At 36.9% G+C, this 27,491-nt stretch overlaps 4 protein-coding genes and 1 long non-coding RNA gene across 9 annotated transcripts; 3 read left to right on the plus strand and 2 right to left on the minus strand.

Annotated features, from left to right (window-relative positions):
* The first annotated feature begins 731 nt into the window (after positions 1-731).
* Positions 732-5,219, plus strand: LOC110779180 (THO complex subunit 7B). Its single transcript, XM_021983714.2, has 3 exons — positions 732-891; positions 3,921-4,519; positions 4,871-5,219. Exons 2-3 carry the CDS (start codon positions 3,929-3,931, stop codon positions 5,000-5,002), a joined length of 723 nt encoding a protein of 240 aa, XP_021839406.1. The 5' UTR covers positions 732-891; positions 3,921-3,928; the 3' UTR covers positions 5,003-5,219.
* Positions 5,220-5,515: 296 nt separating this feature from the next.
* LOC110779179 (pentatricopeptide repeat-containing protein At3g22670, mitochondrial) lies at positions 5,516-11,325 on the minus strand. 4 transcript variants are annotated; one of them, XM_056827223.1, is made up of 4 exons: positions 11,037-11,325; positions 8,365-10,224; positions 6,770-6,966; positions 5,516-6,032 (listed from the first exon to the last, which is right to left on the minus strand). In XM_056827223.1, exon 2 carries the CDS (start codon positions 10,096-10,098, stop codon positions 8,407-8,409), a length of 1,692 nt encoding a protein of 563 aa, XP_056683201.1. In that variant the 5' UTR covers positions 10,099-10,224; positions 11,037-11,325; the 3' UTR covers positions 5,516-6,032; positions 6,770-6,966; positions 8,365-8,406. The 4 variants fall into 4 exon arrangements, with proteins under 4 accessions (XP_056683201.1, XP_056683199.1, XP_056683200.1 ...); XM_056827221.1 differs by having other exon boundaries at positions 8,186-10,224; positions 11,037-11,313; XM_056827222.1 differs by having other exon boundaries at positions 6,770-7,004; positions 8,186-10,224; positions 11,037-11,313.
* On the minus strand, positions 5,665-6,923 carry LOC110793462 (protein RDM1). Its single transcript, XM_056841427.1, has 2 exons — positions 6,770-6,923; positions 5,665-6,032 (listed from the first exon to the last, which is right to left on the minus strand). The coding sequence occupies exons 1-2, from the start codon at positions 6,921-6,923 to the stop codon at positions 5,665-5,667; spliced, it is 522 nt and encodes a 173-aa protein (XP_056697405.1).
* Positions 11,326-15,249: 3,924 nt separating the features above from the next.
* On the plus strand, positions 15,250-17,562 carry LOC130459358 (uncharacterized). Its single transcript, XR_008918716.1, has 3 exons — positions 15,250-15,570; positions 16,228-16,292; positions 17,311-17,562. It is a non-coding gene; the product is annotated as an uncharacterized lncRNA (long non-coding RNA).
* A 1,970-nt stretch (positions 17,563-19,532) lies between these two features.
* Positions 19,533-24,000, plus strand: LOC130459283 (uncharacterized). 2 transcript variants are annotated; one of them, XM_056826547.1, is made up of 3 exons: positions 19,533-20,814; positions 22,674-22,738; positions 23,757-24,000. In XM_056826547.1, exons 1-2 carry the CDS (start codon positions 19,623-19,625, stop codon positions 22,700-22,702), a joined length of 1,221 nt encoding a protein of 406 aa, XP_056682525.1. In that variant the 5' UTR covers positions 19,533-19,622; the 3' UTR covers positions 22,703-22,738; positions 23,757-24,000. The 2 variants fall into 2 exon arrangements, 1 of the variants encoding a protein (XP_056682525.1); XR_008918563.1 differs by lacking the exon at positions 19,533-20,814 and adding an exon at positions 21,696-22,016.
* The last annotated feature ends 3,491 nt before the right edge of the window (positions 24,001-27,491 follow it).

The raw sequence follows: 27,491 nt of genomic DNA on the forward strand, positions 1-27,491 counted from the left end.
TATTCAAGTAATATTAATATTTAAAAATTATTTTCTGCCCACATTAGATTAACACTTGTGTAAATTCAAGTGCAATTAATAAGATGTGCGCAAGGTTGTTGAAATTAAGATTTTAGTTATGATCAACTTCAAGTCTTAATTGATAAAATTATATGAATTTCTTTACTTTTTAGTATAAATGATACTTCTTTTTTTATAACTAATTTATTGATAGAAAAATATGATATTTCTAATAATATGTGACCATGAACTACGAAGCATTTAGTAATAAAAAAATATGATGTATTATCTTGAAATATTATATGTTGAATTAGATCGTAGGATCGGATCGTAGGATCGTATTAAGATCTTACCACTCAAAAAATTATCGAGGTTGGATCGTAAGCTTATACACACATTACGATCCTACCTAGGATCCGAATCGGTGACATGTTTTTGGATCGTAGAATCGTAGGAACATCGTAAGATCCGAATCGAGAGTTTTATTTTTACTAAAAATACAACCATATGGTACTAAATTGCTTTATTAAGCACTTCCGTACATAAGAATGTCTTATAATTTTCTTATCTCATTTTATTTGCCCTACTTTAACCAGAAAACTCTCACAAAAAATGATCAAATGGAGCAAGAAAGGAGCGAATAAAATAGACAAAGGAATTATTATTTTATTTTATTTTATTTTTTGCGGGGAAGGGATTATGGTTTTTGTATTTTGTTTTTACTTTATTTTATTATAATTTTTTTTTGTAGTGGGAGGGAAAAGAAAAGAAAACTGAAGCAGGCTAGGAGAGACAGAAGACATCATAGTCGGAAGGGAAGTCGGAAACTCGGAACGTTGATACACCAAACTCATCGGCGCCTCATCCAGACATACTGAAACAACTGAAAAAGTATGCGTTTTCATCGTAATTTCTCAATTTTCTTACTTATGTTTTACAATTTGATCTTGTTATATGTCATTGTTACTTCCATTTTCATTAGATTCAATTAGGGTTTAGGGTTTTGTTACTTGTTCGATTTTTTGAAATTTATGCCTTCATTATTATTATTTTTCATCAATTCAGCCCATATGCATTTTACCGTCGAGCTCAATTTGGAATTGGACTAAGAAAATTGGGGGTTTATGGTTTCTTGATTTATTTATTATAGAAGTTCAGATTGTTTGCGATTAGTTTTGTTTTTTCTTTGGGCAGGATTTTTTGGGAGGGGATTTATAAGTTCGATTGAATGTTCAAGCGTTGCAGAATATTATATGACAGTAATCGAGGTAGAATTGGGAGTTAATCTGATTTAGAGTACATGATGAACGTAGAATTTTCCTATAGGGAGGTTGGACAAGGAAGAATAATAGGAGGAAATTGATGAATTCAGTAGATTAAGTTGGGTTTCAGCTCCAAATTGCATATTGTTAGCCGCGATTTCCGTTTGAAGAGAATCAAATGGTATGTTTTCTATGCTGGAGTAGGAAGAGCGTATTCCCTTTTTAGTTGCTTCTTGAACCTGCCGATCTGAACGATTGGGAATCATAGTATTGAATTTGAAATTTCTCCGGTTAATGATGCCATTATGAGGAAATCTAGAACTGTTTCTGGGATTAGCTCCGTTTCAGATTCATCATTAAGAGAGAAATTTGTATTGGGGTGTTGATTTAAGTTTGAGTTTGGTAAGAGTTGAAGAGGGTTTATCTAATCTGCCGATCTGAACGATTGGGAATCATAGTATTGAATTTGAAATTTCTCCGGTTAAAGATGTCATTATGAGGAAATCTAGAGCTGTTTATGGGACTAGCTCCGTTTCAGATTCATCATTAAGAGAGAAATTTGTATTGGGGTTTTGGTTTAAGTTTGAGTTTAGTAAGAGTTGAAGAGGGTTTATCTAATAAGCAATTGTCACTGTTGTTGACATTGAAGAAAGAGAGAGAACTAGGACGTATATTTTCTATTGTTAACACCGTTGACGGTTCCATAGTTTCAGCGCAAATTGTCTCTTTGACAATCTTCAGAACATGAAGGTAATGGGAATTTTGTTATTCCCCAAGATTACCTGAAATAATATCCGTTTTAGTAAAGGTTGTATTTGAGGTGGCAACTTTTTCATTTGTATTGATTGTTGGGGATTTTTTTATTAATAAATCAGCAGAGGAATCCAAGGATCTTTGGTGTCAAGATCAATGCGATAAAGTGGATGATGGCTTGTCAAATACTATACGAACACCTGATCAAGGGGATTAGCTTATATACTTTTAGAATAGGTATCGGATTCCCTTGTGTTTGCCCCCTTTGTTTTCCAAGCTGTCTAAAACTACATTTGCGTCATAAATTGCTGAGTGCCCCCAAATTTCTCACCCTTTTAAAGAGGTTCACAAGCTCTTGGAATTTTGTTATAACTGAGGATATAGACCTCTCACGTTAAGGCATACGGTAAACTAGGTTTTTATCCAGACGAAGTCTCCATTCGAGCTTTGTAAGGCCATGCTGATGCCTTAAAATTCGTATTAGGTGAAATTCACGATATTTTGGCAGTTCAGAGCTCCAGACCAATGTATATCACATCTTGTGGAGATTGTTGTGCACATATACTCCCTTTTGTAAACTTTATGAACATTCTTGGAGAGTAGTCTAACATGTTGGAGCTTGTCCTATCACCTCCTAAGATATTGGATCATATCACTCAGCTTTTCTTATTTTGTTTTGAATCAGGGCTACTTTCAACCTTTTCTTTTTATTTTTCAGCGAGGGGGGATGGAACTAAAGTTCTTAATTTTATGAAATAGATTTGTCAGGTATGGTCGTCATTTGCTTGTGAAGGCATTTAATAAATGGAACATGTCAAATCTCACCTATATTTGATTCGTAACTCATAAGCTTGTGATCTGGTAGAGGAAATTTGGTAAAGAAGAAGTAGCATTTATCTTGTTGAAAGGAAAAAAATATTCATTTTCCTTTTCATTATGTTGGAAAATGAATTAGTATGATATCATCTTACCAATTCCTGGTTTAACCTTTGAGTACTAAGGAGCCTGAGATAATGTGCGGATGTGCCCAACGGCGAAATTGCTCCATCTAAGTTCATGTATGAACATGAGTAGTGAGTTCTTATTTTGATGGGTTGTTTAATGTACTCTTCTCTGATAATCATTTGGTGTCATCTTCTTGCTACTATTTATATTATAAAAAAAAATTGAGTAGGATAACCACAGGGTGGTACTGGGAGATCTCAATGTGTCAAAACTTAAGGATGCCATTGTATAAATGCGCTCAACCTTATTAAACATTTTCCTTTTTGTAATGCCAGTTGTACGGTGAATAGGGGTCTTTGAACTATGCATATTGTGTTATGTAGATAGCTGTCCTATATTAAATGTGTTATTACTCTGCATGTCTTTATCTGAGCTTATGATAACATATCCTCTGTCATGTTCAAAGTTGGACCCTGAAAAGAATCGGCAATAGTATCGGTTGGATTGGGAGCCTATGTCGAGTCTAAAAATCCTACCAAATGACCAAATATGGGCATTGCATTTCATGTTGAACGGAAATTCGAGTCAGGATAATCTAATTCCTTCGCCGATAGCCTGGTGCTGATAACTGCATTGCACTAAAGGACTCTGTCACTCTCTCTCGGGCCACTCGCCTGTATTCCATCTTCTCACTTGATATTCGATGTACTCATTTAATCGTAGAAGTTGATGTTCACAAATCAAAGGAATTCTACTCACTAATTCATACTCGTAAATTCAATACGCTACAACTGATTGTGATTCGCTGCCAGCCTGCAGAAATCTACCACATGTTTTTTCTGGTTGTCCAGTTACTGTCCCTCCTTTCGCATACCATCTACTTTGTCGTCGTTGATTGGTCTCTCTGCATGCCTAATTGCTTTGATTAATGACTGTGTTTCACTTTCATGTTGCTTTCAGCTTCTTCAATGCTGAAAGGAAGAAGGGTTGTTGGCAAGGGAGAGGCTGTTGCTGCTCATTATGCCTTTGGTCCTCATGAAGATGATGCAATTATAAAGCACAGGCTTCTAACTCGCACAACCACAACAAGAGGTGAACCTCCATTGAAGAAGCTACAAAAGAAATTTACTGCCTTGGTCGTTGAGGTTGAGAAGAGTACAGATAATTACAATGATTGTGAGAAACTTGCAAAGGCCTTTTTGCAGGAACTTACCACTTTCGAGATTCCGTTATTGAAAAGCAAAGCAGTTGTTGATGCAAACTTGAGGGAAAAGGAGCATTTCAACGAGTTGAATGATGAGATAAATAGCCAGATTCTTGAGGTACAGACGGAAATTGAAGATCTAAAGAAAGAACTTGAAGCCAGCAAGATTGAGAGAAAACACAAGGAGGAGTGTGAGACGATACGGAAATTAATAGCCACGCAGCCTCCTAGGTCAGAAACAGAGAAGATGATAGCTGAACTTGAGAAAGAGATAGCTGCCTTGGAAGCAGAAGACATGGCTAGTGCAAGGCTGCTGGAACTTCGCAAGAAACAGTTTGCTCTGTTATTACATGTGGTATGTCTTAAATTTGATTCATTACTCGTTCGTTCTAATTTTGAGTTGTGACATGTAAGTCTGACTATACATTCTCAATGGATGTCAACTCCACATCATTATGCACAATTCTATCTGGGAAAAGTTGTTTTGCCGAACAAGTTAGGTTACTGAACCAAGCAACTTTTTAAATATGCCCTTAGTGGATCAAACTAGAGTTAGCTTTTGGTTAAGGAGTAAGGGAATGAATGCATGATAGACTTGTCGCTCCCTGTTAGGCATTTTGTTCTATTCCTCTAACTGTAAGTGCGATTTTGTAATGCAATTGGTTGAAGAGATAAAACATCTTTTGACTAATCATGTTTTGTGTAGGTGGATGAGTTGCAGGTGACAATAGAGGATGAACAAAGGAGTTTAGTGGAAGAGATGAAAACTCTTTCTGAAGAGCAGAAGGTTGGTCCAGAAGATCCAAGCGGGAGTGCAGAAGCCATGAACATTGATTAGCAATTTAGCAATAATTATGTAGTATTATGATCTGTGAATGATCCAACAATTACTGCTTTGCAGTATTAGAAAATCGATGTACAATTTGAATTTTGAAGTGCGAGTGATTTTTTTTGATCTGTTCTTCAACGTTCGAAATTAATGAACTGCAGCTCTGAAGTAACAAAGGCAGATGTTTATGCTGCAAACATCAATACAGTTTCCTCAGATTGCTCTACACTTTAACTCATTAACGTACTTATTAACACAGTGATTGATTATATTTTATATACCATGTTCTTATTATGTTGAGCATTATATGATAAAATTTCCTCGATTCATTGCGGAGGAAGAGTGCGTACGTCTATCAAGCATGTTCTCTTCCTCGATTCATTGCTCTTTTTGGTACCCTTGTTGTAATTTTCTCTTTACTTTAATTCATCGATATTTCTTCGTAACTGTATCCTGAGAATTCACATCGACATTGTCTTTCGATGTCAATTGACTAAGGAACGGGGTAAAAACACTATAAAATATGAGCATATCACTTGGATTAGTAAGTCTGCAAGCTTCATACACTTGTTCCCGCCGAATTCAGTACAGAGAATCCACCATTAATTTACAGGACAAAATTCACGGCATACACCCAAAAGAGGACTGAGAAAGAAACAGACTAATTATTGTCATATTTTAGGGAAGATAGGATCTATGAAAGCATGGTGCACTGGATCTCCCAGCCAGAGTTTTGACAATTGATGGTATGAAGCTGTGCGGCGATGGACATCCTCCACGAACCAGATGGTTGCTTCTGCTTTAAGAGGATGAATAATGGTGTCCAACGGCTGGTAATCTTCACCGGTTTCAAATCTCGCTTGGTCCCACTGTTTTAGGAGAATGTTTGTCAGGTAGTGTAGTGGCTGCCCATATAGCTCCTTTATTGATTTCGCCAATCCCATCCACGAATTACATAGAATGATTGAGCCACGTTGACATGGAACGGGGACCTTCTTCATGTACTCCTGATACATCTTTGCCCTTCTCACCATTCTATCTGTACCATGTGAAGCACATTTTAGATATCAGCTGTTGCAATCTTAAATTCAGAAATAAAGATAGTACAACAGACAGTTAAATCAAAGATAAAATGTGCTTACAAGAACAATAAAATATAAAATAAAAACATCTATAGGATATTACCAGGGCAATACTTTATGAGTTAAAGATCATAGATTGTCGATAAATTATCAAGAATCTCTCAACTATTCAGACACTTCAAAACTAGCAAAACAAAGTAGACTGTAGACTATAGTAATTACTTTTTCTGTTCTGAGTAAACAATCAAATTCTCTTCCCTGACCCTTTTTTTACATGCCAAACAATTTTTTATTTCTTCTCCAGCCCGTATATCACGTATGTAGTGACCGGGAGGAGAGCTGCTTCCATGCAGACATTGCAAGTACGTGTAGTAATTGGGCATATGGAAGTGGTCTTGATTCATTCTAACAAAAAATGCTTTACAATGAATACTGCTAAATCATTATAATACACCATTAGTACTGCTAAATCATCACTAGTACTGCTAAATCATTATAATACACCATTAGTACTAGACACTGCTAAATCATCACTGCCAGGAGACCCAGGATTATGATTATCATTTGCCTAAAAAGAAATTATGCAAAGATACAAAGGCAACCATCACACAAATATATAGTTTTTCAAATCTTAAGAGGGGAACCACAAATAGTTCATTCATCAAAATATTAAAAAAATAAATACAATCGTTACCTTCAGAAGGTTTTTCATCGGCAGGCTGATAGTTAAAAACATATGTTGTTTGCTTTTGCCCAGAAGAACCACCATCTGCCTCCATATCTGCTGCTTCATCATCTGATGACACAAGATCTACCTGATCATTCCATTGAACTGGCCTTTTCGACATTGAAAGATGCCCAAAATGGAACACGAGTATTGCTTAGATCAATCTGGTTTCAACAACAGAGGCACAGTCTTCAATAAGACACTGGAAACGTGATAAAAAAACATGAGAATATGTTTGCAGATATTATTTATCACCCATTGAAATGCTAGAAAGTGACATAAGTGGTGTTTGTAAGAAAGTAGATTACGAGAATATTAATTTCTCGTCCATAGCCACCCATCCATTCACTCTTCTGCAAATAAATTTAATTCCATTATGCCTGCACATGAAATCGAAACTGTTGCTGCACCTGCACTTGAATGTTGCTCACAAGAACCTGACACGAAGTACTATTAACCAAAAATCTAACAACTCTCACCGATCATCATCATCATCCCCAAACCTACTATCAGCCTCTGAAACAACAAGAACACACTCTATCCCAAACCTATACTATATCAAGGAGGCAACATAAACCATCAGTCATCTTACAGCCAGTCAGCCACCCCAACTCATCACCTTCCACCAAAAATTTACCAGATTCACCACCCCAAGTCCACAAAACCAAATCTCTTTCCACCATAAAAAATCGAAAGAATCAAGATTCTCAACTACAAATGCAGCTCAAGTTTTATGCTCTCTAATTTTTCCGAGGTTAAAAAGAATTAAGGTCAAGTTTTTAATGATAAAAAACTTTTGGGGGTCAAATTAACAACCAAATCAAAGTGCAGGAGGGCGGTTGAAGTAGTGGGCAAAGCAACAGAGGAATCAGAGGCAGTTGTTTTCGCGGAGCCTCTCAATCTAGAGCAAAGCAGTATCCAACTTAAAGAGGAGCCTTTCAAGTACATTGCCTATTAAATAGAGAACATAAGAGAAGTGGATCAGGGAAACAGAAGAAAGAGAATAGGGGATGGCAAGGAGAAACAGCTTCCAAAATTCATGCAAGTATGTAACAGGCCACTAGGCCAGATTTCCCCCTTTTTGCTTTTTACTTCATTTACTCAATTATTAATGACATGATTTATAAATGACAGGTACTAGATTATTATGTCGTGGAAACCGAGCCAAAAAATAGACAGAAATGTCTCAAACTATCAACAGCTTGATAATCCAAGATCTGTTAACTGGAATACTGGATGGCTGGATGCAATTAATCATTAATGACAAACTGAAACAATGGAACAGGTAAGCCTACTAAAGAACAGAAAAAGAAAAAAAGAACACTTGAGTACTTGTAAAAGCACATGAACACGTCAGAATAAAAAGAAACTCGAGCAAATTACCAAAAACAAAAATCCTTTCTAACGACCAAATCACTTCAAGCTCAGATTCTCCATTTTGCAACGCTTCTTCGGCAACCGAATATCAAGAACTAGTGATATGTGTCATGTAATCATGTTATAATACACAAAAAAAGCAGAAAGTGGGAACTTAGAAAGAGTTCCGCTATAAACTCTACCACCTTCGTCACAATTGCAACCATCATCTTTGACCATAAGTCCTACTAAGCGGGTGATAATTTTGCCTTTGACATTAAGCTTTCAATCTGCTGCTTTGCTTTCGTCATGCCTTTCTGCTCAAGTTTTTTAATCAACGACAGGTATCTGTTATCCCCAGGAACCATTCCTTTTAAGACCATTAGTTCAAAGAAGGAACATGCATGCTCCAGTTTCCCACTCTTACATAACCCATCCACCAGAAGGCAATATGTTGAGAAGTCAACACTAACATTTTTCAAAAACATGTCATCTATCAAATACTTGAGCACCTTCATTCTCTTCTTCACACAGCACATTTTCAGCAATGGTGTATAAGTCGTAACATTGGATGTACAAGATTTCTCCTCCATTTCTTTGAGTAATTCCAGAGCATATTCTTCTTTTGAATGATGACAAGCAGCAGAGATCATGGTATTGTATGTCAAGACATCAGGAGCAACATTCTGCTTTGGCATATCATTGAAAATATCACAAGCATCCTTAAACCTTCCAGAAGTGCTCATGATGAAAATCAAGGCACTGTAGAACCCAACATCAGGAACGCAGCAATTTTGCTTCATCTTCTCATAGATCTCCAAGGATTCATTTATTTCTTTGGCTTTCCCCAAAGCAAGCATCACAATAGTATAAGTCACTGTATTAGGGGGACAACCTTTTTGCTGCATTTCATTCAAAATCTCATCAACCTTCCTGAAATCTTTTGCTTGGCAATATGACTCAACAAAACAAGTATATGATGCCACGTCAGGAAGACAACCATGTTTTTCCATCTCTTCCATTACTTTTCTTGCTTCGTTATATTTCTTGGCTTTACACCAACCATGAATCAAGATATTGAAAGTGCGACTGTTCAGGGCTATTTCATCCTTATACTCCAAAAATATATTTTGAGCCCGCTCAACATCCCTTTCTTTCACCAAAGAATCCATTAGTATGTTCATTGCTGAAGTGTCTTTAATCAGGCCAAAGTGCTCAAATTTCTTAAATGCCTCAACAGCATCATCACATTTCCGAGCTCTACAAAGTCTTCTGATAACTTTACTCATTGTGACAATTGAAACTAACCCTCCCAACTTATGCATCTCCTCGAGCAACTCCCACATTAATTCAAATTTCTTTAACTTCCCCAGTATATCAACCATCAAATTGTAACAGTTCTCTGAAGGCATAAAATCAGTTTGACCTTTGGCCCATTTGAAAAACCCAAATGCAGGGATCCAGTCATTACAAAATTTCAGCAAAATCTTTTCAACCAAGCTCTCGGATAAATCAATTCGATTGTACTCAGCAAGGGCATAGCCAACAGCAGTGGGAGACTCAAACAATCTCTTCAAAACTTCTGCCAACTTATTGACGTCACTATCCACAATTTCACCTACCATGCGTTTGACATGCTTACCATGATCAGCATGTAGCTTTTGGGTGTCGGCCAATATGGAAATTTTGGGTAAAACAAAATCATCATCTGCTTCTACAACAGAAGGGTTTTCATGTTCACAAAACTTAACCCAATTAGGAAGCTCTGGTGACTCAACAACATTGAGGGTATCAGCATTTGGTGACTCCGAAAAAGTGCAAAAGAAAGGACCAATTGATTGAGTATGGCTATTGATATTTTGATGAGCACCATAAACATGTCTAGCTCCTCGAGGCCAAAAACACACAAATCTCTTAGCAATTTTTTGAGTCGAAAGCATTCTTATCTTGAGTGAACTGTCACGAAATAGGGAGAGAGAGAGAGAGAGAGAGGATCGGCGTCCTAAATAGACTTGATATACGCTTCACTTTGCAGCAATGACCCAGATAATTTTGCGGCGGGTTTCCTAAATAATAGGTCATGATTAGTGAATCCATCTAATTTCTGTATACCATATCCAAAATTGGAATCATCAAGCTATTAACCATCTAATTTCCACACTAAAAATTCGAATATCTAATTTCATATCCAACGTTCGAAACATCTAATTTCCACATATCATATCCAAAGTTCAAAACATCTAATTTCCACATACCTTAAGCAAAGCTTGAAACACATCATCTCTTAGACTTCTCACCCAACTTATGAACTTCAATTCACCCAAAAACGCATGCAAATATCAGGTTTGTCCCTGTGTAAGGGAAGGAGGGGCACGCGCCCTGGGGGAGGGAGAGAAGCCCCATTTTCATAGTTTTCCATCCTAACATAAATTGGTTACAAACAAAAGCTTACGAAGTTAGGAAGAATGGTTCACGAGGTTCAACGGTATTGAGGCCTTGTTAATCATCAAAGTTCTGAAGGCATGGTGGTTCAGATTTAACCTAGTACATTTCTCATGAAAAAAACCACCACCTACATTTCCTCAACCTCCAGAATTCAAATAAATAAATAAAATTTCCCATATTCTTGTTCAATCAAACTCATAAAATATATTCAATCAAACTAAATTTTGTTATGCCATTAAACTATTGCTCTTTTCTACCCTGCTCCCTCCCTAAAAAAAACCCAAATCAACTCCCAAAATATAGTAATTTAAATAAAAATAAATTGAAAAAAAAGGATAATATTATTTTCAACTACAATAATGATGAAGTGGGTATAGACTAATTAGACATAAAACCTACGAAGCACGGAAACGCCAAAAAAATCACAACTTACCGTTTCCGAAACGTCCTGGAATGGGGAAACCGGGAAACGCGTTTCGGAACGCGCCGAAACCGTTTCAGAAAAATGGAGACGTGTTTGAAACTGAATTCATCCCGGAAACGAATGGGAAACGAGATTTCAATCTAATATTCACGTTTCCCAAGCAAACTTGCTGATTGTATGAAAGTTTTTCCGCCAGAAAACTGAAATTAGGTTGAAGAAGATCTCAGTTACTCTGTATTTCACACTTGCATAGCCTATAGCCCAATATTCGAAACCGTGCTACAAATTTGGGCCTGGCCCAAGTAGACAAATGGAAATTAAATCATTAAGGGTGTATTTGGTTCAGCATATTTTGGAATCGGGTATGGGTTTGAAATCATCCAACCCCATACTTGATGTTTGGTTAACTATTTTTATAAAATTTAAAATTTGGGGACCTACTTCCAAAACCCCTATGGTATCGAGTTCTCATACTCAAGGGGGATGTGGGTATATGGATTTATATTAACTGAAAATAAAATCGACAGTGCAAACTCGATCAAACAAACACCATGACAGCCTAACTAATGTTACTCCACCACCGTCACCGCCCAAACTACCCACAAAATCAATATCATAAAAATTATACTACAAAGTTACTACTCTGTCGATTCGCCATCAAATCGCCAATGCTACCTAACGCCACCATCAACACCCCCGTAAGAACCCAAAATGACGAAATTATAATACTGAATAATTTAACTAAACATATCTTTGAATAAAATACCAGATATGTTGTTAATCGTCGAAATTTTGGACATTGAAGTCTATATTTGTAGCTTCAATAGTAAAAAGACAACCACCAAAAATCAAATTTCGTCTAGTGACAGAAGAATATGATGGTTAGAGTTGAAGCAAAGCGAGCGATTGTGGTGGTGGAGATGGTGCATATATCAAAATATAATGTATGTCTTTTATATTTGATTGAATTTAAGTTTTTTTTTCCTTACATCTTTAAGTAGAAGGAGGAGGGGAAGGTGTAAAAAAGAAGAAGATGAGAATGAGTAGTAGGAGAGTATATTATATGTAGGATTAAATTCTAAATTTATTTTACCAAACACGTGGAATAAGTTATGATTTTTTATGTATCGTTGATTATAAACTCATGGGTTTAATACTCAAACATATACCTTATACCTGTGGTCGAACCGAACTGGGTCTAACTGAATAGTCAACAAAATATGGATATGACTGTATGCATTAAAAATATCATAAATGCCACTAATTAGAACATTGTAAACAAAACTTTGACTTTAAATTTGTGTTTACAGTGACAATGGATTTTTATTTATTTTATCTCTTCTCCTTACTTTACCTCGTAATGTCATTTTGAAAATTGTATTTTAAATTTTAAAAATTATTCATTAATAATTAAATCATATGTTAATCAACAATTTTTTTTATTATCTAATTAAATATATATTTTTTAATCAATCAATAACTTCAATAACTATATACTAAAATACACATCATGATTGACACGTGTCATCTCTCGATGTGTCTTTGACTTTTTTTTTAATTTAATTTAATTTAATTTAATTTTATAATGTCTACTCCATTAAAGAAACTTTTAAAAACTATAAATTTTCTAATTTGTTTCCTTCCATATCATAGAACAATATACGGAGTATATTACAAGTAATAATACGAGTTCATTTATTACGGCAAGAATCGAAAATAATAAACTGCACTATTACTATTGATTTTCTAATATTAATATGAATATACAAACTTTTGTATAAGGCGGTCCTTCCTGTGAGACCGCCTTGATGGCACTCAAAATGCCACGCAATTGCCACGCAATAGCTGACATCAACAATATATATACTTATTTTTCAAATCCTAATTCATTTTCTTTCCCTCACAGAAACACTCTACCTCCCCCCTCTCTCTCCTAAACCCTCGGTCCCTCTCTCTCCTCTCCATGACTCTGCCTCCTGACAGGCTAAAGTCGTATCACCTAATCAAAAATAACCTAAGGTCCACTAGCTAGGTAGCAAGGGAAGTCAGGATCGAATCCACAGGGAAACATGCGTTCTTTCCACTATCAATTAATTAATCTAGACTATTGGGAACAAAAGTTGGTTGATGGTTTGTATGCTAAGACTACGAACGATAATTAAACACAAATGAATCAATATATTAAGGAATCTAGGGTATAGGTTCGCCAACAAATAATAATCCAGGACATTGAACAATCACGATAATCAACAAAGTAATTAATTAGATTAGCATGCTCTCTCAAGTCGATACTAATCATAGACTTAGAATTAACGGGCTCTCGCTACGTATTAACTCTAATTCCACCTATTGACACAAGCCTAAACATCAAATTGCATCTCTCGAATCTTAATTTGACATTGCATAACTACCATAATTAAACCTGCGCAAATCTAATTGTATAGTGAAATAAACCAATCAATAGGAATCAATTACAATGCCAACAATCATAATCATCCAATCATCCCTTCATATTATTCATGGATCCCCAACCCTAGAAATTAAACTACTCAAGCATGTTGACAATAAACAAAGCAATAATCATAATTGAAAGCATTATTAAAGCAAGACAATGAATTGAAATAAGAAATAATACATATTGAAGAACAAAGGGAAGTGAAAGCTTGAATTTTTATTGAGAATTAAACTAAGTATTTTTGCATAAACTAGAGAGAAAATTAGGCTAAGGGGATTAATACCAAGGTTCAATACTAGAAAATAAAGTGTTTACTAAAATAATTAAAGCTTGCTTATATAGTTTACCAAAATAAAGCCTAAAAAACGGAAAATAAACTCGCGCATAAGTGCAGGAGGTTGGCGTCGCCCGATCGGGCGTCGCTTCGCCCGATCGGGCGATCCACTCGATAGTCGGCCCAATCGGGCCAAAATCCGCCCGATCGGGCGGTTTGTGAACTCTCCACATAGCCTCCAGGATGACCGCCTGATCCGGATCGGGCGAGCTGCGCCCGATCGGGCGCGCGTTGATGAATCCAGATTGCCTCAATTCCGCCCGATGGTTGCATTTCGCCCTCAGCTTCCAGGGCGATTTGCAATCTTCAATGTAGTTCGCCCATATCACTGAGTCTAACTCCCGGGGCTCAACCATAAGCATCCAAGGCTCCCGAAAGTCGACGATGGAGGTCCCGAACTTCCTCGGGCTCATATAGTGGCTTAGATCAACATGAAACGGGTCTAAAAAGACCAATTTCTCATAATCAAACCTGAAACTCAAAGCACACTCAATAACACACATTAGTACTAGAAACGGCTCCTAAGAGCACGTTTGACACATAAAAGTACTAAGGGACGGGGGTAAAAAATACTATATAAAACATGCATATCAAACCTCCCCAAGCTAGATCCTTGCTTGTCCCTAAGCAAGGAAATCATCGATGAACACAAAACCAACTTCACCCCCGACATAATTCAAAATGAAAAACATAATTCGAGGCAAAATCCAACAAGCATGCATCAATGTCAACCAATCAAATTCATTCAATCGCCAATCCACCTTAACAATCGTCACTCAAAGCGAACCACAAGTGTACAATGGAATTCAAGACTAGTGCTCACACACTCGTCACTCATTTATGTGGTGGATAAAAAATGTACCCGTTCGCTCCCCTCCCAACATATATGTGTACAATGCCCTCCCAAACTCACAACACTCGTGTGTCTAAAAAAACATGCACTCAACCTAGTAGTCGACTCGGAATGTGTCATGTCATAACTTGCATTGATAAACAACTACTTTCACATTAATACAACTCTATGCTGTAATCCCCCGTAAATTTATAAATTTTATTAATATATTTTAACGTATATTATGTATATTTAAATAGAATTTACGAATTTTAAGTAATAAATATATAATTAACGTATATTTATTTTAGTTAATTACATTTTAAATATTTTTTTTAACGTTTTATGAAATCAAAATAGTTTTAGAACTTTACATTGAAAAGAATTCGTTTTACGAAAACACGTTCGTTTGAATTTAAAAAGCAATCCTAACCATTCTGGATTCAAGCAACTTCAATCCTAATTCTAGCCCATTTGGATGAAGCCCAAATAACAAAAACCCAAACTACTCCCTTTTCTAATCCAACTTCACGTGGAAAAGCAAACCCCAAAACCCCTGCTACTTCAAGCTTCACGTAAAAAACCCCAAAACCTCCTCCTCTACGTGCTTCTCTCACCACCACCGACAGCAATCCCAGCAACCACCAAGCTCTCGACTGCCGGCAACCAATCACCAGACCACCGGTCGCCCTTCGCCGTACCCTCTGTATCGCCGCCGCCGAAAGGACCAGCCACCGCCCTCCTTCATCTCTCCACTTGTTGCTTCTCTGTTTCTTGCTCAGCCACGTGCAACCACCACCGCGACCACCTGCAGCCACCTGCTGCGTCGCCTAGCTCCGCGACCGCCCAGCTCTCTCCGCCGCTCAACTCCCTCGCTGCCGCCGCCCCTGCCGCCGGCCAGCTCTCTCTCTCTTCTCTTTTGGTTATTTCTTCCCCTTCAATTTATTTAAATTATTATTCATGTTTTAATTAATTAATTAATGTTTTAATTGTTTAAATTATTAGTTTTAATGATGTACATTTAGAATTCAGATTTTATGTTTGATATTATAAACTAGTTAATTTTCAGATTTGTTAATAATGTTTAAGTTAGGGTTTTAATTATGTTTTATTAATTTAATTTATGTTTTCTTGAATTAAATTTATAGTTTTATGATTCAATTATGAATTTCATATTTATATGTTTTGCATAATTAAATTATTAATTTTCAGATTATATAATTTGATTGAAATAAGAATTTGAATTATTTAAAGTATGAATTTTAAGGTTTTAATGGTTTTAAATCATGGTAGGACGTTTGTGGATTATTAAAATTATTGTTTCAACGTACTAGGCATGTTAAATTGGCCTTGGCGGAGTTTTAAACGAGTTTATATTGCTGAAAATTTAAAGTACGATGTTTGCAAAGAGTTTTCAACGAATTTCAATCACTAATTCAATAATTATGATGCTAGGAAATCAAAGGTTTAAGTTTTGATATTGGGGAATGATCTAAATATGTTTAGGATGCATTTAGAATGCTTTATTATGGTTGCCAATGATTAGAAATTGATTGGGATTATTTGTTGGTTGTTTTAGGAGGAGAATTCTCTTTAGGCGACTTTTGAATTCGTTAAAGTGGCCTATCAGTTTGTTTACACAAGGTACGTACATACCTGTGTGCTTGGAATGAGTGTGATTTGTGGAAACCATGTTGAAATGATTCATGAACTTCGTTATGTTGAAATGATTAAGGAACTTGGTTATGTTGAAATTGTTGATGAACTAGATTATGTTGAAAGTGCATGTTTAATATTGTTGGATGGACATGTTAAGCATATATATTTCGTTATGAGAATTATAGCATGTTGGTATGGATGATTGATGCGAACATGTTGGTTGGGAACATTAAATTATCATATATGTTGATTCAGATCGATTGTTCAGTGTTCCCTTTTAGCTTTTCACTACTTTATAAGGGCCGAGGACCTTGTTTAGTAAGTTGAAACCTTATACCCATATAGAGGGGTTTATCAGTATTAAAGGAAAGGTTGAATTAATTGGAATAAGTCTTGTGTGACGTCTCTGTGATCACTTGTTTAATTCAAAGATAAAAGAAGTTGCGTTTACTTGTTGAATATAATATTTATGTTTGATGAGTCATAACCAAGTATTAAAAGTTAAGTCATGTAAAGTGAACATGAGTAGCAATAGCTTTAGACTGTGCACGTCTAAAGTGTCGGACAATCAGGAGTTGGGGTCATGGGTCGCCTATGGCTTTTTCTGGGGCCGGATTGATCACCGGTTCTATTTTATTCAAAAGTCCCTCGATATCGCAGGTCATTGGGGTTTACGGAGTCGCGCCCGTACCTCGTCTTCCTTAGTGAAGAAGAAGAAGTTTCTAGTAGACAACTCAGTCCATTGACTATTTCAATTAAAATAATGTTAATGATACAAAGGTCTAGTTCAGTCAAATATAGTTTTCAAGTCAATATATCTTGATTATCCTTGCTTATGTTTTATTGAGTACCATGTTAGGTTGTTCGTTTAATAGAATCATGTTAGGATTATTATTGATTTAGTATGTAGTACTCAGCTTTGCTGATTACGTGCTTTTGCTTGTGCATGTTGATCATGGCTATGCCTTATTGATCCTGTGATGACCCAATCTTTGGTGAGCAGTCTCTAAGGATCAATAAGCATTGTCCATCTGCAGGTTTGAAGATGTTGCATCATTGGGATCGGGAATAGAGAGCTTGTATTTAGTTTTGATTTGCTAAGTTGACTTGGGTTTGTTTAAATGGACTTTAAACTTGTCATACTATTTATATTTCCTTATTTTCGTTGGTTGATTTTGAGACTAAACCTGTAATCGATTATTTATAAACCTAAAGTTAGTTTTATGTTTTCCGCTGCAAAATTCTGAATAAGCCGTTACGTTTTCACACGGGCGATAACGCCTTGATAATTCTCTATGTTTTATATTAAAAGGTTATTTTAGAAAAGAGAGAATTGTCGGGGTGTTACAAAGTGGTATCAGAGCTAAGGTTTTATTTTAATAAATTTTTAGGCGCCTAACTAGTTAGTTATTTAAAATAAATTTCTTAAAAATCGAGCTTCTACGGATTATAGTGTTCAAAATTGGTACTTTTTTTTGGGGGGCCGATTTCCTTTTATCTTGTTTGAAAGTATACGATATTCCTTATTTACGTTCGAAATCAAATTATTTTTCAAAGTTAAAGTGATACTTTCGACATTTTATTTTTCTTATTATTTATTATTCAAACAAATAAATAAAAATAATATGAATACATCTTTTTTTAAAGAAGTTCAAATTTTTTTTTTAGTTGTTTTAAGATTTAGAATTCATTATTAGAAAATATAAATCTTTTTCGAATTAATAACTTTATTTTCTAATTTATTCGCTACGCATTTCCTTAATTTATTTTACTTTATTTATTTTATATTTTATTTATGTTATTATTCTATGTTATAATTTTATTATATTAGCGTCCTTTTACCTTGTTATTTAAATTATTCCAATGCTTTAGCTTATGAGAGATGGGTAGTATAAGAAGGGCATATAAGATAGAATTATATGTGCATTAGTAGCTAGTCAACGCTAGCATTAGAAATTGATTATTATGTACGTGCGTGTGCTAATTGTTTAAGTGTTACATTTACAAGTGCATAAAGAATTGTTTGATTCCACCAAACTTATCGATTACTGAACCTTGTTTATGTTTTGGCTGGAAAATCGTTAGTGAGACCTTGAATTGTTTATTTCAGGAATAAAATGTTTCTTTCCAAGTATACCAATATAGGATCCTTCGAGAAACTTGATATAGAAACCCCAGATATTTATGTGAAGAAAATTGTGTTTGGATGTGAATATTATGCTAAGGTTCAAGGGCAACCTATCTTAATGAGAAAGGATATCATAGCAGCCACTATCATTAATTGCTTACCTAACAAATTTCCATACCTAGAACTCAAGGAAAGGTTTAAAGACATGCATTCTGATAATGGAACTCCAAACTTGGTTAAGTATGGAACTTGGGATGGTAGATGGAAATATGATTCAGAAATTCTGACCACCATTATTGAAGCAGCAGAAAGTGGGTTTAGAGACGGTAAAATCGTAGGGAGTCATGTTGGGGATTCAGTTACAGAAGAACCTATGGGAATTAGTGTAAATAATAACCTAGAGGAAAATGATGTAGATGTGGAGAACGAGAATGTAGGTGTTGAGACAGAGAATCCTAACCCAGCGGCTCATGAGCCAACCATTGAGATCTCTAGTGATTCGAATGCAGAGCTCGAAAGTGAACAGGAGATGGCAAGTGAGCCTAATCAAAATGAAGACATGGGTGAAGATGCAAACCCTGAGGAAGACCCCGATGAAGACCCTGAAGAAGAGTTCGATGATCTTGAGATCTAAATTTCACTCCGCAAGTTTCAAGGGCAATGGATAGGCAAGAGGCCACAAATATTTTGAAGTCATAAATAGTTAATTAGCTCTTTTATGTTTAAAGTTTAAGTTTATTGAAGTTTGAAATATTCTTTATTATTTTCAAGGATGTAATAAACCTCTATGGAGTTAGCAATAAAAGTTAAAGTTTTCAAGGAATTGTTCTTTATTCTATTTTGAGGATTCCATAATACCCCAACCTCTAGGTAGTACGTCGTGGATTAATCTTCCTATTGGTTGCATACTCAGTGTGAATTGTGGATCAATTCAATTGCCACAAAAAAATATTAAATGATTTGAGTACATAAAGGAAGTGAGGGCCAATCTAGACCCTCATGACCAATATGATTCAAAATGTTATGCCTTATGTGTAGTGCGTAAATGTCTTTCGCGAATTATTGAGGATGATTATTTTCCAATGATTATTGCATCTTGTAGACGATCGTTGCACCTTCATAAACGATTTTCGTGCCTTCGTAAATGATGTGTATTAATGTGAACATTGTTGGTTGAGGCGATCTTTATGGTCAATTCAAGTATTAAATTGTATGGGATAATGTATAAGTGGTGTTTCAAACCTAAAATAGAGTATACTAATTGCAGGTCGCGTTCTAGAATGGCCAACAACAATGATCTAGCTGCTGCGATTCGCCTCTTGGCGGAAAAGCTAACCCAGGAGAGAACTGAGCGCCCCGATTCTGCAGGGGAAATGTTTGAAAGACTTTCTAAGGTCAAGCCACCGTATTTCAAGGGACAAGCAGACCCTACCTTCCTGGAAAACTGGATTAGGGAATTTGAGAAACTATTTGAGGCTGTGAGTTGCCCTGGGAGTATGAGAGTAAGTCAAGCTGTCCTATATCTAAAAGATGAAGCCGATTTGTGGTGGAAAGAAAATGGAAATAGACTAAGTGCTGTTGAGGGATTCAATTGGGATTCATTCATAGTTGCCTTAAGGGGAAAGTTTTATCCTCCTTTTATGAGAAAGCAGAAAGCGCAGGAGTTTATCAACCTTAGGATGGGGAATATGACTATTGCTGAATACTATAGCAAGTTTATAGCTTTATCGAGGTTTGCACCTGAGGTGGTAGCTACTGAGGAGCTAAAGGCTCAAAGGTTTGAGCAAGGGCTGACGGATGAAATTCAACTGGGATTAGGTGGAGAAACTTTTACTTCCTTAGACATAGTGTATGGGAGAGCTGCTCATATTTATGGTCTGCAGTCTAGAAGGGAAAAGAAAACTGTGGTAATTGGGGAAAAGAGAAAAGATTTTAATGCTGGGGGTAACCAAGAAAACTTTAAAAAGAATAGAAACGGAAATGGGAATGGAAATGGAAATTTCCAAGGAGGAAACAATCAGGGGCACCACAACAACTCGAACCCATCTGAGAGAGTGCATTATTGCAAGATGTGCAGTAACAATCACCCTGGTAAGAACTGCAAAGGAGAATTAGTGACCTGCAACTATTGTCAGAAAAGGGGACATAGGGAGTATGAGTGCTTCACTAAGCAAAGAAAGGAACAAAATAGTAATGGAGGTGGAAACCAAGTGAGGTTTAACCAGTCTGGAGGTCAAAATTCAAAGCCTGGAGGGGCACAAAACAATCAAGAGAACTATAATAAGCCTGCAAATGATAACAACAACCCGAATAAGGCTCCAGGAAAGTTGTACATGATGAATCAGAATGAGGATGAACGATCTGCCGATATGGATTCTGGTACTTTTCTATTAACTCCGCGCAAGTTAAGCATTATTTAATTCGTGGTGACTTGTTCTTTTGTTTCGTCATCTGATGTGAAAAGTCTAAAGTTAGTAGTTTTAGTGATATAGGAATTTTGAGGATAGAATTCGTCAAAAGAGAATTTTAGTTAGTTATTCCCTGAGGTGAGTTACGAGGGCGTAACTCGTTTTCTTTAAGGGGGTAGAATGCGATAGAAATTCGCGCTTTTTACCTATTTTGTGGCATTTTCTGTGCTTATTTTAGCAAATTTTACAAGTTGATGCAAAGCAAATAGATTCTCCGCATAAGAAAAGGTGTTCATGAGTAACACAAATAGCTTTGAGTTAGCAAAAGAGTGCACATCGGTGGCACAAGTACTTCTCTAGTAAGAATAAGTTAAAAGCTTTTGGGAAAATGCGGGAAATTTCGTGTCAAGTTTCGGGACGAAACTTCTTTTAAGAGGGGTAGATTGTAATCCCCCGTAAATTTATAAATTTTATTAATATATTTTAACGTATATTATGTATATTTAAATAGAATTTACGAATTTTAAGTAATAAATATATAATTAACGTATATTTATTTTAGTTAATTACATTTTAAATATTTTTTTTAACGTTTTATGAAATCAAAATAGTTTTAGAACTTTACATTGAAAAGAATTCGTTTTACGAAAACACGTTCGTTTGAATTTAAAAAGCAATCCTAACCATTCTGGATTCAAGCAACTTCAATCCTAATTCTAGCCCATTTGGATGAAGCCCAAATAACAAAAACCCAAACTACTCCCTTTTCTAATCCAACTTCACGTGGAAAAGCAAACCCCAAAACCCCTGCTACTTCAAGCTTCACGTAAAAAACCCCAAAACCTCCTCCTCTACGTGCTTCTCTCACCACCACCGACAGCAATCCCAGCAACCACCAAGCTCTCGACTGCCGGCAACCAATCACCAGACCACCGGTCGCCCTTCGCCGTACCCTCTGTATCGCCGCCGCCGAAAGGACCAGCCACCGCCCTCCTTCATCTCTCCACTTGTTGCTTCTCTGTTTCTTGCTCAGCCACGTGCAACCACCACCGCGACCACCTGCAGCCACCTGCTGCGTCGCCTAGCTCCGCGACCGCCCAGCTCTCTCCGCCGCTCAACTCCCTCGCTGCCGCCGCCCCTGCCGCCGGCCAGCTCTCTCTCTCTTCTCTTTTGGTTATTTCTTCCCCTTCAATTTATTTAAATTATTATTCATGTTTTAATAAATTAATTAATGTTTTAATTGTTTAAATTATTAGTTTTAATGATGTACATTTAGAATTCAGATTTTATGTTTGATATTATAAACTAGTTAATTTTCAGATTTGTTAATAATGTTTAAGTTAGGGTTTTAATTATGTTTTATTAATTTAATTTATGTTTTCTTGAATTAAATTTATAGTTTTATGATTCAATTATGAATTTCATATTTATATGTTTTGCATAATTAAATTATTAATTTTCAGATTATATAATTTGATTGAAATAAGAATTTGAATTATTTAAAGTATGAATTTTAAGGTTTTAATGGTTTTAAATCATGGTAGGACGTTTGTGGATTATTAAAATTATTGTTTCAACGTACTAGGCATGTTAAATTGGCCTTGGCGGAGTTTTAAACGAGTTTATATTGCTGAAAATTTAAAGTACGATGTTTGCAAAGAGTTTTCAACGAATTTCAATCACTAATTCAATAATTATGATGCTAGGAAATCAAAGGTTTAAGTTTTGATATTGGGGAATGATCTAAATATGTTTAGGATGCATTTAGAATGCTTTATTATGGTTGCCAATGATTAGAAATTGATTGGGATTATTTGTTGGTTGTTTTAGGAGGAGAATTCTCTTTAGGCGACTTTTGAATTCGTTAAAGTGGCCTATCAGTTTGTTTACACAAGGTACGTACATACCTGTGTGCTTGGAATGAGTGTGATTTGTGGAAACCATGTTGAAATGATTCATGAACTTCGTTATGTTGAAATGATTAAGGAACTTGGTTATGTTGAAATTGTTGATGAACTAGATTATGTTGAAAGTGCATGTTTAATATTGTTGGATGGACATGTTAAGCATATATATTTCGTTATGAGAATTATAGCATGTTGGTATGGATGATTGATGCGAACATGTTGGTTGGGAACATTAAATTATCATATATGTTGATTCAGATCGATTGTTCAGTGTTCCCTTTTAGCTTTTCACTACTTTATAAGGGCCGAGGACCTTGTTTAGTAAGTTGAAACCTTATACCCATATAGAGGGGTTTATCAGTATTAAAGGAAAGGTTGAATTAATTGGAATAAGTCTTGTGTGACGTCTCTGTGATCACTTGTTTAATTCAAAGATAAAAGAAGTTGCGTTTACTTGTTGAATATAATATTTATGTTTGATGAGTCATAACCAAGTATTAAAAGTTAAGTCATGTAAAGTGAACATGAGTAGCAATAGCTTTAGACTGTGCACGTCTAAAGTGTCGGACAATCAGGAGTTGGGGTCATGGGTCGCCTATGGCTTTTTCTGGGGCCGGATTGATCACCGGTTCTATTTTATTCAAAAGTCCCTCGATATCGCAGGTCATTGGGGTTTACGGGGTCGCGCCCGTACCTCGTCTTCCTTAGTGAAGAAGAAGAAGTTTCTAGTAGACAACTCAGTCCATTGACTATTTCAATTAAAATAATGTTAATGATACAAAGGTCTAGTTCAGTCAAATATAGTTTTCAAGTCAATATATCTTGATTATCCTTGCTTATGTTTTATTGAGTACCATGTTAGGTTGTTCGTTTAATAGAATCATGTTAGGATTATTATTGATTTAGTATGTAGTACTCAGCTTTGCTGATTACGTGCTTTTGCTTGTGCATGTTGATCATGGCTATGCCTTATTGATCCTGTGATGACCCAATCTTTGGTGAGCAGTCTCTAAGGATCAATAAGCATTGTCCATCTGCAGGTTTGAAGATGTTGCATCATTGGGATCGGGAATAGAGAGCTTGTATTTAGTTTTGATTTGCTAAGTTGACTTGGGTTTGTTTAAATGGACTTTAAACTTGTCATACTATTTATATTTCCTTATTTTCGTTGGTTGATTTTGAGACTAAACCTGTAATCGATTATTTATAAACCTAAAGTTAGTTTTATGTTTTCCGCTGCAAAATTCTGAATAAGCCGTTACGTTTTCACACGGGCGATAACGCCTTGATAATTCTCTATGTTTTATATTAAAAGGTTATTTTAGAAAAGAGAGAATTGTCGGGGTGTTACATATGCACAAAGGTCGGAAGGTCTTTCAAGCTTGTAATGATAGGCTTAGGTAAGGGTGTGGTAAATTTGGGTAAAATGTGAGCTTAAAGCCTTGGCTTTGGGGAGCATAAATCCTAAAAACAACCGTGATCAATCAACATAATGACCATAATCTCCCACTCAACACATGAATAAAAACAACAAACAACCACACTATACTTTCTTGCGTTGATTTCACAGTTGTAACCAATCACTCATGAAGATAAGAAATTGTAATACCGGAGTGACAAAAGCTTGAATTATCTCGAGAATAACGATTTTTTTTTCCCTTTTTTTTTCATCAATGGCAAACCGACCACAAAGGAAATGCACAAGGGTACCAAGAAATCAACATGAAGCTTCCACGAGCCGAGCTCGGGAACCGACACCACCACCTTCGCCGCCGCAATTCGAGCCCGACACGGATTTTCCGGATGTCATCTTTGTTACGGAGGAGCAACGAGCACGATTCATGCACCTCAAATTGAGGGAGGTAATCCCTACTCGCTTTATATGCCAAAAATCATTACATGAAATGGGTATTGAGCGTGATGTCAAACGTGTCTTTGTTGGTGTTGGTATGAGTAACATGTATAGTATGCTCCGTCTCACATTTAGACGGTTGACTCTAGAATTTTTGAGTAGTTTCAATGTGCGTAGGGATGGTTATCGAACCGTTTCGTCGGTTCAATTTCGTGTGATGAACCGAACCTACACCATGAGTTTAGCTGATTTTGGTAGGATTTTTGGATTGTCTACCACTTATAGTAGGAAACCTAAGGAGACCCATAATAACTGCACCATGTGGGGGAAAGCTTACGGGTAATGCTAATCCCGGGAGTATGCAACATTTGCATGCTTCCAAGATACAACACCCGGTACCCATTGTCTTTTACAGGTTTCTAGGATTTACAATCTTTGGTAGGGATGAGACCCAGAATATTAGGAGTACGGAGCTAGAGATCCTAGGTGGCTACGTTTCAGAAGGAGAGGAGGGCTACAAAATGAACCTTGCACATCATATGGCCTCTCAATTTTATTCCATAGCCACTTCCACACATACTACCAAAATTACCATTGGTGGGTTGATCACCCACATAGCCATGTCCACGTCCAACTTTACTGAGGCTAACCAGACTCCAGTTCTGGGTAGCAACTTGCTTGATTTGGCTTACTTTGCTGGACTCCGTAGGCTACAAGGGGAGCATGGGTTGTTTAGGCCGGGAGCCATGTACTGGATGTTCGAGGGAAACAGGCTTTTCACCTTGCCTGACCCTCAGGGCCGCACTAGTTTCAGACCCGGTCAGGCTCATTACTTATTTGTTGGATTTGAGCAAGAGCCTCAGCCTGACCCCCAGCCTCAGCCTGACCCACAGCCAGAGCCCCATCAGTACCAGCCAGAGCCTCACACCTACTTTAGGAGGGGGCGTCGAGACGCGGGGAGGCCCCAGGGTGGCCCGGTAGTAGAGGAGGAGCAGGGGTCCATTGATGAGCGGTTGAGCAGACTTGAGCTCGGTTTCCGGGAGTTCGCAGCTGATCACCAGAGGACCATGTTCCCATTCTATGATCAGTATGCCAGGCAGGGCTACATTGCCCCAGATTACGAGCACCCTACCTGGTATACCTATCCCGCGGAGGGATATGGAGCTCCGGGTTCTATGGGCACCTTCACACCTACCCAGTACGGAGGGTGGGGAGCGGGTCCTAGTGGGCATGGTGGCAGAGATGATGGTGATGATGATGATGATGGCGGCCATGGCCGTCAATGATGGAGATGAGATCGAGTTGGTTCGATACCCTTGAGCCAATGAGGACATTGTCTGATTTGGTTTGGGGAGGGTTTCACATTACTTGTACATTGTAGGTATGTTTTTCTTTTCTTTTCGCATTTCTTTATTTTGGTGTGTTTCTTTGGTGTGTTTAATGCTTTCTAGATTAGTTTATTGCTTTGAAAAAAAAAAATACAAAAATACGTTCCGATGAATGCAAAATCATGCTTCCCTGTGCCCCTTTGATTGAAAATTGTTTTGATTCTTGGTATTTGATGATGGGCAATGTAGATGTGTTAGCCATGATTTGATATTCGATTGCTTTGATGCCTAAACATGAGTCAACTCCGACTAACTACTTGTGGACTTGGTGCTTGACTAGTTGACTTGGTTAGGATGTGTGATAGCTTCCTGGTGTGTCATTGATTTTGAGTATTGGTTTGCAACTATTAGTAATGTTTTATGACTCATATACATGCACATTGTGGAGGACGAAGGCATTTTTCTATTTAGGTAGCCTTCAGATGAAATTAGATACATTTGTTCCCTCTTTTTCTACCCATGTTGTGCTTGTGCCCTTTATTCGGTGACTAACCACATTACAAGCCCGTAAATTCCCCATTGGTTATTAGTCCCAAGCCTAGCTTGGGGGAGCTAATAGTAGTGAGGTGAGGGAGTTGTAGTGTGGTATATTTTGAGCATATTGAGTATTGAAAAGGGAAGTTCTTCTTATCATGATTGTTGTTGAAAAAATGAGCTGAAAAATGAATGAGATGAGGAGAATAAAAAAAATGTGTGAAGGTTCCAAAAGAAAAAATAATGAGATTGAGCAAAAAAAAAATATCTAGAGTCAACCGTCTAAATGTGAGACGGAGCATACTATACATGTTACTCATACCAACACCAACAAAGACACGTTTGACATCACGCTCAATACCCATTTCATGTAATGATTTTTGGCATATAAAGCGAGTAGGGATTACCTCCCTCAATTTGAGGTGCATGAATCGTGCTCGTTGCTCCTCCGTAACAAAGATGACATCCGGAAAATCCGTGTCGGGCTCGAATTGCGGCGGCGGAGGTGGTGGTGTCGGTTCCCGAGCTCGGCTCGTGGAAGCTTCATGTTGATTTCTTGGTACCCTTGTGCATTTCCTTTGTGGTCGGTTTGCCATTGATGAAAATCTGATTTTTTTGAGTTTTTGAGCTTTTTGGGTGAATTTGGGGATTTTGTGGGGATGAGAGAAAACTCAAATCGGTTAGGTGTAGGTTGTAGAGGATGATGAGAGGATGATTTTGATGAAAAAATTGTTGAATTTGGTGGAGATTTGAGGGAGATATGGTGGTTGGAAGTTTTTGGAGGTTGGGGTTTAATGGAGGAAGTGAGAGAAAGTTAGGTTGAAGATGAAGAGGAAGTGAAGAAAGAAAAGAGAATCCGTGTATTTGTCGCTGAAATCGCATCTCGCCCGATCGGGCGACATTCCGCCCGATCGGTCTGTTTGCGATCCTTTTCTTCTCATACGTGCGCGCCCGATCGGGCGCACCTCGCCCGATCCGGATAGGGCGATTTGCGAATGTTATTTTTCTTGACATTTCCTGCTCAGAA

This window comes from Spinacia oleracea, chromosome 4 (assembly GCF_020520425.1).
Source record: "Spinacia oleracea cultivar Varoflay chromosome 4, BTI_SOV_V1, whole genome shotgun sequence".
In the NCBI taxonomy this organism is placed as follows: domain Eukaryota; kingdom Viridiplantae; phylum Streptophyta; class Magnoliopsida; order Caryophyllales; family Amaranthaceae; genus Spinacia; species Spinacia oleracea.

Excerpts from the sequence above, each read along its gene's own strand:
- LOC110793462 (XM_056841427.1), bottom strand. The coding sequence starts at position 6,923 with ATGTCGAAAAGGCCAGTTCAATGGAATGATCAGGTAGATCTTGTGTCA. Across the intron at positions 6,033-6,769 it reads CGATGAAAAACCTTCTGAAG|ATAGAATGGTGAGAAGGGCA; the intron begins GTAACGATTGTA and ends CACATGGTACAG.
- LOC130459283 (XM_056826547.1), top strand. The coding sequence starts at position 19,623 with ATGGTCAATTCAAGTATTAAATTGTATGGGATAATGTATAAGTGGTGT. Across the intron at positions 20,815-22,673 it reads ATCTGCCGATATGGATTCTG|GAGGAGAATTCTCTTTAGGC; the intron begins GTACTTTTCTAT and ends TGGTTGTTTTAG.
- LOC110779179 (XM_056827223.1), bottom strand. The coding sequence starts at position 10,098 with ATGCTTTCGACTCAAAAAATTGCTAAGAGATTTGTGTGTTTTTGGCCT.
- LOC110779180 (XM_021983714.2), top strand. The coding sequence starts at position 3,929 with ATGCTGAAAGGAAGAAGGGTTGTTGGCAAGGGAGAGGCTGTTGCTGCT. Across the intron at positions 4,520-4,870 it reads TTGCTCTGTTATTACATGTG|GTGGATGAGTTGCAGGTGAC; the intron begins GTATGTCTTAAA and ends TGTTTTGTGTAG.